Source organism: Callionymus lyra, chromosome 4, assembly GCF_982586985.1.
Source record: "Callionymus lyra chromosome 4, fCalLyr1.hap1.1, whole genome shotgun sequence".
Taxonomy (NCBI): domain Eukaryota; kingdom Metazoa; phylum Chordata; class Actinopteri; order Syngnathiformes; family Callionymidae; genus Callionymus; species Callionymus lyra.
In genome coordinates, this window is record NC_141821.1 from 33619303 (window position 1) to 33631440 (window position 12138).

Sequence of the window (12138 nt, forward strand, 5' to 3'; positions counted from 1 at the left end):
CTGATACGTGGAGTCCGGCTGTTCAGATCCAGGGATCATTGTGTGAATTGTATTCAGCGAAGTTGCTGGACCAGATCTAACAACACACTCCACCACAATGACTCGATGGCATGAACAGCAGCGACCGTTCTCCACTTCAGTGGCTTGTACGACACGCTATTATCCTTTTGTGGTGTGCGACGATCAGAATTATGAAATATCAAGCGAGGCATGTGGGATCTATTTGGGTGCTTCACAGAACTCCATTGAAAAATGGTTAAATGGCCTCGCATGAGGCTTGTGTGCCGAACCATATGGACGCCTCCACATCTCCTCATTTCATACATGTTTCTTTTGACATCAATAACGCCCTGGTATCCAGTGGCGCTTGGAACGCATCCAAAACAATTATAAAGTTGCCGTGGAAACTGAGGTCCTGTGCCAGGGTGAGCCATACTGTCTCCGCTCAGATAACCACATGGAAAGTCACAGCAAACAAAGCACTTGACAGGGGTGTAAAAATGGGAGGAAAAAAGAGAGAGAGGGAGGAGAAGGATGGGCAGCGGCGAAGGGGACAGGGACTGAATGACAAAAGCCGTCATTTTGGCAATCTGAAGATGATGAATACATAAACGACTATACATGTGGGGACAAACTATTTGAACATCAACAATTTTAAATCCATTTTTTTTTCAGGCCGTCGAGTTCATCTTTCAAACTATTCTTGTATTTTTGTAAAATGCTACTTTCTTTTGTTATTTGATTATATACTTCAGAAGGTTTTTTATTTAATTTATTATTGGAAACAAATAAAAATCCAATATGATATATAATCTGATTGTCATGAGTAGTTGTAAATGAATGAATTAGTTTTATAAATATAATTTTTTCTCATTACAGTAAAAAGAAAAGTTTGGTCATATTGTTTAATTTCATTACATCCATTTAATTATATAATGCAAAACAGAATAGAAATGTTTTCAGATATTTTTCTTTAATGGGCAACAGACCTGGGAATACTGAGGCCCTTGGGATGTATTTATGTGGCCCTCATGAGGTCAAAGATCATTTTATATACCATTTTATTTTGTATTTATTTCTTTAATCCATTACTAGTATATTGATAAAAGACTTTTGTAAATAAATATATATAGTTGTCCATAGGAAAAACGTGTTGCTCACCTGTTGTTCAATCTCATCTCTTGAGATCAATTTGAGATTCTCATATTCATTTCATTCTGTGGTCATTTCTTTCTGAATGACTTTTCCTAAGGGATGATTAGGAGCAAGACATAAGCTAAAAAGAGACACAAGTAAGACAAAGGAGGTTGAATTGAGAAAACCATTTGAGCAATGCTTGATCTCAATTAAGTCTGATAACCTTTGAATGAGAATTAAAGGGAATAAAATAAGATGAATCTTTGACTTTTATGAGACAAATCTGAGAAATCTGAGCAATAAAAGAGATCTTACAAAATCTCATCTTGAGATAGGATTTAACCCAAAACCTTTCAGACCATGGGCCAACGCTCTACCATCTGAGCAATGACACTCCATACTTGTGCTACATATGAGAATGATAGTCTCACGGTGAGCACTGTGCAACACCTGATCCCGGCTGGAGAAATACGAGAACAAATTAACAATGTAATTTAAAATTTGATTATCTTCAGTAATTAGAAATGACTGTAAAACAATACTAAATATTGAGAAGTTGAAACGGTATAGTATTTTCACAGTAGATTAAATTAATTTCAATTAATCAATTAATAACAAGACTGTACATCATATTTGTTCATTTTTTTTCTTTTATTTGAACTTGAAATCCATCCATACAAATGAGAAACCTGTGAATCGGTCACAAATCAAATCTAGTATAGTGCAAATATCAAGTAAAGTGCAAATGCCTAGTAAACAAATGTGACCCATTTGAATCCTGGCGCTGAACTAATTTTTATTTTGAAAATAATAAAGAGGCCTGCTCTGGCCCTACATTTGTTGACAAAGGCTTTCTTGAGCTCATATTGAGATTCATTCGTTTTGCGGATCCACTAGAAAAGAGAAACTGTAAGAGAATCTGAGAACTCAAATAGTCAGCAGTGAGAGACAGTATTTCTCACTGAGATATAACTAAGATCAAATTGAGAAATATTCGAAGGTGGCACAGTATGTCTCTTTTTTCTCATTTTTCTCTTAGTTGAGATCAGGAAAAGAGACCGCTGAGAGAGAATATAGAGAACGTGTACAGCGCTCACTTTGAGACTTCATTCTCAGGAGAGACATTTGAGAAGAATGAGAAAAACACTTTTGTCTCAATTAGTGCTCATTTATATCTAGGAGATGTAAATATGGCATGAATGAGATCTCATCTTCAATTTTTCTTTACTATGGGTGCGTAAAAAAAATCATTATTTTGTTTAGGGCAGAATCCCTTATCAGGGCTGAGGGTGCTAGGGCCCATCCCATCGACTTAGGGCAGGAGGTAAATATTTATTTAATATTCACTTCATCAAAGGATAAAAAAATAGGTCACCTTCAAAACATGTTTGATGCAACTTTTTGTTTTGTATATGCTCTCCCTGGTATTCCACTTCTGTCCCCTGGTGTGCCAGAAGCTTGTGGGGGGATTACAGCTGGTGTGTGCTGGACCTTCTAAAGACACATGTCTGCTGGCAATATGGAATCTTCCTGCCCTTCATAGACGCTGGATTTACTAGGAACCGGCCTCAGCTCATTTTCTCAGCTCTGGATTATTGCTCTATTGTTTGAATTTATTGTACATTTAAAAACTTGGACTGAGGATGAATAACTTGTTTTCCGCCATCTTGTGGACCCTTTTTATTTCCTGTGAATTAAATAATATTTATTATTTTACCCAGTGTCTCGTGCATCTTCTTCCACTACTTTGTCCCTTCATTGTCTTGGCAATTGACATTGTAACTCATGGATCAATTACTTTATATTTCAGAAAGAAAGTGCAGCAGTGTTGTGTTCATGAACAGGATGATCATGCACAGTAACACATTGTGTCCTCAGTGACGTGTCAGTTCAAGAGCGGTTCGTTGGAGCCGCTGTAACGTATTGTAACCTTATGCTAACCTAATGAACAAGAAGATGAAAGTGGTGTAATGGAGGCGTTTGGACATTCATCTTCAGGCTCCTCATTATACAGACGCTGCGACAGCCTCGTTACGAGAGCACGAAAGATTACCCAAAGAGCAGCACCTTCACCAAACACATGAGTGTCGGAGAGCAGGTATGGATGTACCGGAGCACACATCCACAGACACCCCACAGTGGGAGTAACTGGGCTCTTAGAGGGCGATAGACAATCCAACTGGTTTTCAAAGACCCCTGACGGCCTCGTCTGTTTATTCAGATAGAACATAACGACTGCATCTCTCACTTTGTTTTGATCTACACGAACAACAACACTTGGCCTTCAAAAAAAAACACTCATGTGCTTCGAATTCGGGCAGATATAACGTTCAAACACACACCAACTTTAGAATCCTTTTCGGTCATTGTAAGCAATCGTCGCAACATGAATCAATTAAAACGTGTTTTACTCTCTGGCACTTGCAGTGTCAGCAGGTTTGTGCGAGATAATCATTTGTTCTCATTAGTGTTTCTTTGGAGCTGAAACAAAATCAGGTCATTTATATTCGCAACTAAGAATTCCCAACACACACGACTCTGTGTCATTTGTAACAGACTCGGATGTGCATGTGTGTAGATGTGTGTACATGTGTGTTTATGTCTGTCCATAATGTGGTGTTAAAAAAAATCAGACAAGGAAAATCTGGAATCGCATCACTGGCTCAACACTGCTATCTAGTGGTGAGAAGTGTGACATCGTTTGAAGTTTGCGTTAAGTGCAAATGTTATGACATAGTTACATGTCAGCCTATATTTATATGAAATATCTACTGTTTAGATTTTTAAAAATCAACCGCCAAGCTATCTATTCCATAAATATTTATTTAGGCGGAAATCTTATAAAAAACATTTATGAAAAGTTTAAATTTTCTTAAAGCATTTTCCTGAAAACCCTCGTTTTTCTTTTTCAAATGTGTCTACATTATCAATAATATTGAATGGATTAGTTTCTTTATTAGTGGCTGTTGGTTTAGTATGGATTGTCCTGTCGAATCACAAAGTTCAACTTCTTAATATTTTACTTAACAAATCACAACAAACATAGTTGCATAAATCTGTTCAATATAAATTATAAAAGTCAACACAGTGAATAAACATCATCAAAAAATAAATTCTGTGATTGGTGTATTACTCCTTTGCTGATGCTTTTCTTATAAATAAACATGTGAGGTAGAAGGTAAAATAAAGTTTACCCTGAACACCAAGAGTGTTAATGAGAATGTTTCATGCCTTTCCAAAACTTCTTTCTGAAGTTAGCTGTGTAAAGGATAAAATGAGCACTTCACTATCAAGTGGTTTAGGTTTTTCAGGGTACTTCCAGTGGTCTGCAGAGATGGAGATAAGTCAAATTCAACACAGATCTGGACCAGTATGTTGATGAAATGCATCATGTATGTACTGAGGGGATTGTGATACTTGGTGAAGGATGTGCCGCCAGGGTTTGGCACTTGAAACAACTAGGCAAATATCATGGAAACCAAAAATCCTCTACGGTAAATCCCTTCAGGAAAATCAAGCGTATCAAAGTGTCTTGTCTATGACTCAGGTTCTGAATAGAACACAAATAAAAGTAGATAGTTTTATTTAATTATTTTAAGTTAAGTAACGACACAGAATAGGGGGAAATTCAGTAGTGCTTTTTGACAGCCATTCACACATACTGATGGGAGTAGCTGTGTTAGTAAATGTTGTCATCTTGACTTGGAGAGATGACCAAGACAGGTTCTTTATTTTACCTAGTATGAAATTATTCTTACTAGTCCATTATATTACAGTAATTATATATTTATTATTTTATTATATGAATGAACACAAAATAATTATTCTCTTAAATAAATTGTCAAAGTGTGTATGTGTGTGCATAAATAGTATCCCTGCTCTCATCCTATGCAGCTGGATTAATAATAAAAGTAAGTAAGTCATTTGTATTTATATAGCGCTTTTCCAGACCAGGGTCACAAAGCGCTTAAACAATCAAAAAAATATTCAATTAAGTATACACTTTAAAGGTCAAGATAACACAGAGATCATCACGTGAGTTCCCGAAAATCAAGGAAAAGCCTGAACAAATAAAAACATCTTAAGATGTTTCTTGAAAGAGTCAGTAAATATAGCACCTCTGAGATATTCAGAGTCAAGTTGCTTTATATTAAATAAAAACAACAAATGATTCATATAAGTAAAATGCTTGGTGAATTAAAACTGCTCAAAAGAATTCCGTTGAGTTAATAAAATGGCATACAGGAGTAAATGAAAAGTTATTTATGATTAAAATACTTAATGAATCCAGTTTAGAGTTAAACATAAAACAAAATAGTGTGTTAAAAGCGAATTATACCCCAAGACCATGATAATGTAAAGAGCAAAAGTGTTGTTGTTTAATTAATTAAATTAAAAATATTCACATTTACTTTAACTCTTTCTCGTGTTTGTTCTACTTATTGTACGATTCTATGTGTCTTAAAATTATTATTATTTTTTAATATTTAAGTTTACTTTTGAAAAAAAAGTTTTGTGGTTTCGAGCATTAGCTAAAACATACCATTCTTTTAAATAAGCCTGAAAGTTGTTATTGTAGAAAGACCATAAGATAATGTTTTCAAATTGAAAAGTCGTTTGACAGGACCAGAGGAGAGAAATCCTTCCAGGCTGTTGCTCCTAAGCTTTGGAACGATCTTCCTCTCTCTTTGTGTTTGATGATCTACTGACTCCTTCAAGAAACATCTTAAGATATTCTTATTCATGAAGGCTTTTCCTTGATTTTCTGTAACTACTGTGTTGTTCTCAGTGTTATCTTGACCTTTAAAGTATATACTTTATTGAATATTGTTTTGATTGTTTAAGCGCTTTGTGACCCTGGTCTAGAAAGGCGCTCTATAAATATAAATTAATTACTTACTTACTTACGTTAGGCACAGTTTGACAAAATACTTTACTGTCGCTGTGATACTTTTACTTTATCCATTTCCTTCGTTATATTATTATTATTATTATTATTATTATTATTATTATTATTACTTTATTTTGAGCGTTGTCAGCGCCTTTAAACTATCCATTCTCCAGTTCTAGACTTTCAGAAGCAGTTCTGTGTGTTGCAGTTCTATACTACTCGCTCCTTATTGGTCCATTATAAAGGGAAGTGCGTTGACGTCGCCCAATAGGATTATAGTTTTATTATATCGCCTCAGTTCCGGAGTGGCCTGTTATTATATCAGGTGTCAGGTGAAATATCAGTAAGTATTTATTATCTTTGCGTGAACATCCATCGTTGCCTGGCTCAGTGGTTTTAAACGCAAATACTTTTAAGTTAAGCGAGATTAAATAAAGAATGAAACGGATTTACGTGCGCTATGAGCTGGACATCCGTTATTAAGGCTGTAAAATCAAATGCACACTTTGTGAAAATAGAAATGAAACCTCGTCTTTTTCAAGGACTCCCGGGGGAAACGAATTGTTTTGTATTTTTTTGACGATCACAGACGAGAATTTCTCTCTGCGGGTTCATCTTCTATGTTTCCAACGATGGCAGATCAACCGATTTAAGGGCAGAACGAAGACTTTCCCTGCTCGGTTAACTGTCGAATAGAATAGCATGCAGTAGAAGTGTCTGGTGTCGTGTTAAAGTTCCTCGTAGCTCGCCGTCCGTGTGCCCCAGTTTTCTTTTTACCGTTATGTTGCGACCGTTGAACCAACGGCCGCTAGATGGTGCTACAGCTCAATGTTGTCGATGTGATCGATCAACAGGTCCAGAATCCGCCTGACGACATGGACATGCACCAAGTACCCAGTCCTGGTATACCAGGCTGTCCTCCTGGACTAGAATATCTTACCCAGGTAGGTTTATAAATATTGTTGTTTTTTCAGGTAGTTAGTAAATTCATCCCTTAATTCCTTTACTTTTTTTCTTCATGGTTTCCTTCTTTGATTTAAGATGCTGCCAATTTCAAATTTCACCTTATTTCTTTTTAATAAAACAAACCAATGGTGCATCCCTGATTTTATTCATCTGTTATTCATCTTACCCTTTCAAAAATATAAAAATAAGAAAAATAACTCTATTCCTCTTCATTCCTAGTGAATGGAATGAGGATAAAATCCTTGAATCCTTGAAATCTAGGGTTTTTTTCAGGATATTATGTGTAGAGCCATCTTAAAGTGCCACGTTTGAGTCTTCTTTTCTTCAGCAGAAGGCCAAACGAGAGCACAGGCAGGGTGTGAACAAGAGTGTGGTGGCTAAAAGATGACTCATAAGGAACTAGAACTGTGGGCTGTGGGCTGTTTCTCCTTCTATCAGAAGCACTGCATTGTTAGATGCTCACAAGTGTAAATAGAAAAATAAACTTAAGCAAATAGGCTATAAAAAAAAAGTGTGTTTGTGGTTTATATTTATGTTGTTTCTTTCTAGGTGGATCAGCTGCTTATCAAGCAGAAAGTAGAGCTTGTGGAAGGTATGTCTTTTTGACACCATGCTGTTGATTCTGAAGACATTTTCAACAGTATTTTCTACTCATGTCTTGTTTCGGCATTGCAGCTCTTGTTGGATTTGAGAGCAACAACAAATATGAAGTCCGCAACGTGATGGGCCAAAATGTGTTCTATGCTGTGGAGGAGAACGACTGTCTGAGCAGGCAGTGCTGTGGACCCATGCGCTCCTTCAACATCCACGTCCTCGACAACTATGGACAAGAAGTCATAACCGTCACCAGGCCACTGAAGTGCATGTCGTGTTTCTTCCCTTGTTGTCTACAAGAGGTCAGTAATGTTGTAGCGGCGTGAGGAAATATCGATACAGTGATATAACGACATCATTTCCGTCACGATACTGTATTGTTGTTCAACAGCACGATTCTTTTTCAAATATTACGACTTGGACTTACAATTAACATGCAATGTTGTTCATTTTTGTGCTGCAATTTAACTTCTGGCCGCTAGATGGCCGCAGCTAAAGGAACAATAAAATCCCTTGAGATTCTTGCATAGACTGTGGACGAGAGGATACAGTCGCTCCAACACAACGTCACGTCCGGTTCTTCTGCTTCGCTTCGTGGAGAAAGATGGTCAATTCAGAGTGTGTCACGGGTCGTTTATTCGCCGCTTCAAGTCAAACAAAATACAAACTTTACGATCGATCGGACGCACTTCCTTCCGGCGACTGAACAGGTCAATAGCCCCGGGAGAAAAGGTCCCATTCTGTAGAAACATCGCTATATTTAAGGCCAATTTCCGGTCCGGGGGGTCGTCTCTTTCCACCCAAATGGTTCTTTCAAGTTCCCCGTGTCCAGATCTACCGTAGAGAAGACATCCTGATTTATTATTTTGTAATCTTATCATTCAAATGTTCTCGGGGTGGGGTTTCCGTCTTTTAGTCCCCTTTCCCGGATGTATCTTGCTTCGTTCTTTGATCTACGATTTAAGGTGTGATTGGCAGACAAACAGACGTTTTAAATAACTGGTGTTGTATCTCTAATTCTGTTTCAAGCTTGTCTTGAAACAGTGTAAATCAGTCTGGAGTGAAATGTTGATTGTGAATGTGTATTCAATCGTTTAAGCTCTTAGATCTAGCGGGTAGTTTATACTTTATTATATATTATATATATTATATACTATATTTTAATTATCTTTTAACATTAATTTAAGTATGGCGTATACGTATAGTGTATTATAATTTTAATCTTACATTACGAATTCATATAGAGTCAGAGTCATATAACAACTAGTTCCTACAGTATCGCAATATAACGTAGCACTGCCTCCATATCGTGATACGTAACACATTGCCAGATTCTTACCAATACAACCTGAAGTACTATCTTGCTGTTCTATTCAACAAACTGCTTGTTTTATCTTTTAAAAAATGAGTTTCTGTCCAATCCTAGCTGGAGGTGCAGTCGCCACCTGGAAACACGGTGGGTTACATCCTTCAGCAGTGGCACCCATTCTCCCCGAAATTCATCGTCGCCGATGAAAATAACGAGCCGGTGCTGAAGATCAATGGGCCCTTCTGTGGATGGAGCTGCCTTCCAGATGTGGACTTTGAGGTCTGTTCCTCCATACATCCAATATCCTGGCCTTTAAGCACAGATCCGCAATGTTGTTCCGATCATTAGATCTGTTCGTACGTCTTTGTTGAACAGTGTCACAGCATCATAAGCCTCGCAGGTCATCAAGTTCAGGGTCTTCAGTAGTCCGTGTGAACGAGCTTAGATACACCAAAATCATGTCACCCTGATGGTCCTAATGTTGCTCTCATCAACCCACTTTTTAAATCCATTTCTAGATCCTGTCGTTGGATGAAGTCAGCAAGATCGGCAAGATTAGCAAGCAGTGGTCGGGACTCCTACGAGAGGCTTTTTCAGACTCCGATAACTTTGGTATCCAGTTCCCCATGGACCTGGACGTGAGGATGAAGGCTGTGATGATCGGTGCTTGTTTTCTTATTGTAAGTATAATCCTTTTTTTTCAATCCTAAAATATAACGTGATTTCTGTCCAATAAGAAGTTGACATTCTGGTTTGATTAACTATTCATGAATGATTATTATCTGCAGGTGTAAAATGTTGATACTGCCAGTTTTGTAAAATATTTAAAACAAAAAAATTTTTGTTGCCACATTTATTTTCATTATAGATGGCATATTATCTTAATGCCTACCAAAGTATGACTTATGTTTACAAGATTTTTCCTATTGTATTGCAACTGTACTCAAATGCTTCTTTTTTAAACAAACACCTTTTAATCATGTTACTGTATAAAATAAAGCATTTTTCATTTTTAAAGTAGCAATGCAAATAATTGAAAATATTGTTTCTGGCTCCCTCCAATGTCAGAAAAGTGCAACTACAATCTCGTGAAACATCCATTGCCAGATATAGGAAAATAATTTTTGTAAAGAACAAGAAAGTTTCTCATTTTATCTTCCCTATAACATTAGGAATCTCTCAGTACTTCATATAAATCATGTCTCTGATCAAATGGAATCAGAAAAATAAGGAATCTCAAAAGCATTCAAGAACAAGACCTTTGAGATAGTAGCACTCTTGGTTTTAAGTGTTCCATTAATCCATCCACACAACACTAGATAGTCCACAGACCGTATTCAGAACTTAGAAAAGAACATGCAGAATGACATTAGTTTGTCACAAAGTCCACGTAGGAGCTCATGTTGACAATATTGTTGTTACAATAGGATGTAAATTCTGTTTTCCAGTCTAGAAAATGGAAACATCTTTCTCAGAGATTGCAAATGCTTCACCTTCAATCCCATTCTTTTTCTCAAAACAGGATTTTATGTTCTTTGAGTCGACCAACTAGGAGGATTTAATCTTTAAAGAACAAGAAGAACGCCAAGCCATGATGACCCGTCAATGAACAAACAGGAAACGCAGCTGAAAGAAGTGTAGGGAGGTATCATTCTGCATGGACTTGCTAACGGCAGCTGTAGCTTATATAGAATATACCACTAAACTCGGTCGTGACTTATGGACATTTTTAACTTGTATTCACATTTATCGTGAATATTTTAAAGGAGACAGTTTGTGAAAATAGTGGTTTTGTAGCTTTGCTTGTTGTCATTCCAAGATCTTTAACGAAGCTTTGGTAACATTGGTCACACAGCATTTACAGAATTTATATTCAGAGAAGTACATTTTTCCGCTAAGTTCCAAGCTTAAAAAATGTTGAATGGTCTTCTGTATACTGCCACGTTAATGATTTATTTATTCGTGTTCATTTTTTTGCATCTATACGTTTATTTTGATGTTTTTGGACTACATTCCTCCAAAATATATGTGCTGTTCTTTTCATCATTCACTGAGTAAAGTGCAGGTTCGTGTCTCACAGTAATATTTGTTAAACTTCAATCGTAAAGCATAGACAGGACTTGTGTTGATTATTGAGATGTTATTTTATATATACGTAGCGATATGTGAGATCACTGACAAATGTTCGTCCTGTGGTAGCCAGTAATTGAGAGTCTATCTATGGATTAAGGCACTGCTCTGTGGGTTTGTGTGATGCAAGTGTACTTGTGTTTGAATTTAATAATCATATTTAAATGTGGAATATTTTTTAATATTGAATATGCACTGGAGTATAGTCTGTTGTGTATGACTAGCCCTCAAGAGGAAGCTATTTTTAGTTATTGGAGCAGCTCAAGTAGAAAGACTAACTACCTGCTAATGCCATAGACTATTAACACAGATGTGTGTCTTTAAACACGCTCAGGTTAAATTGCATGTTTCTGTTAGAGACTTGCCATGCTCTTAGTCCATCTGCAAATAATACTAAGAGATGAAGACGTTTATTTATTGTTTGGTACAACAATCCATGTGTTGTTTACTCTTGAATGATGTAGTGTAGCAATTTAAACAATGTAAACTGAAGTGCTTGTGTATTATCAAGTCCTATTTTGTTGAAAATGTTTTTAAAATGTATTTATTAATATGAATAATGCATATAGGAATTTATCGTCTCCAACCCAACATTTCTGGTGTTTAACATCTGAACACTGAAGTCGGTTGTATTCATAATTCTTTGAGATTTTTCATTTTGCATCTTGAACAACTATTTCAGTGAATGTTCTTTTTAAAGGCTCTTCGATTGTATCAAAATGTAAATGTTGCGAATGTGATTGTATATGGGAAAAGATACTTTCCCACAAAGCGGTATATTTTAAAGAAATAGATATTCTTCTACTTTGTGAACTAATGAGTCATTCAATCAATGCATTAAGAAAAAATGTGTAACTTCAGCTTGAATTGTCCAAAAATTCCATTTAAAAACATTTTGACGCTTTTTTTTTGTCTCTTATTGATTGTTGTCACTTTCCTTCAATAATATTTGAACTCAAATGCTTGAATACAATGTGTAGTTTGTATGTTCTACTCAGACACACAGAACAAAAAAGAATCATACCGTCATGTTACCAGTTTGTGAATGGAAAGATCATGTGTTCATCCCATTTCTAACACCATTTTCACGAAAGATTGAGAACATTAGTAC

General features: G+C 36.3%; 1 protein-coding gene across 1 annotated transcript; it reads left to right on the forward strand.

Moving 5' to 3' along the window:
- The first annotated feature begins 6327 nt into the window (after positions 1 to 6327).
- Positions 6328 to 11931, forward strand: LOC148082688 (phospholipid scramblase 1). Its single transcript, XM_087788270.1, has 7 exons — positions 6328 to 6371; positions 6883 to 6972; positions 7544 to 7586; positions 7670 to 7890; positions 9015 to 9176; positions 9416 to 9577; positions 10420 to 11931. Exons 2-7 carry the CDS (start codon positions 6904 to 6906, stop codon positions 10447 to 10449), a joined length of 687 nt encoding a protein of 228 aa, XP_087644396.1. The 5' UTR covers positions 6328 to 6371; positions 6883 to 6903; the 3' UTR covers positions 10450 to 11931.
- Positions 11932 to 12138: the final 207 nt, after the last annotated feature.

Bases quoted from the DNA above. Each gene is read 5' to 3' on its own strand.
- LOC148082688 (XM_087788270.1), top strand. From the start codon at position 6,904: ATGGACATGCACCAAGTACCCAGTCCTGGTATACCAGGCTGTCCTCCT. The intron at 6,973-7,543 runs GTAGGTTTATAA...GTTTCTTTCTAG, and splicing joins GACTAGAATATCTTACCCAG to GTGGATCAGCTGCTTATCAA. The intron at 7,587-7,669 runs GTATGTCTTTTT...TCGGCATTGCAG, and splicing joins GAAAGTAGAGCTTGTGGAAG to CTCTTGTTGGATTTGAGAGC.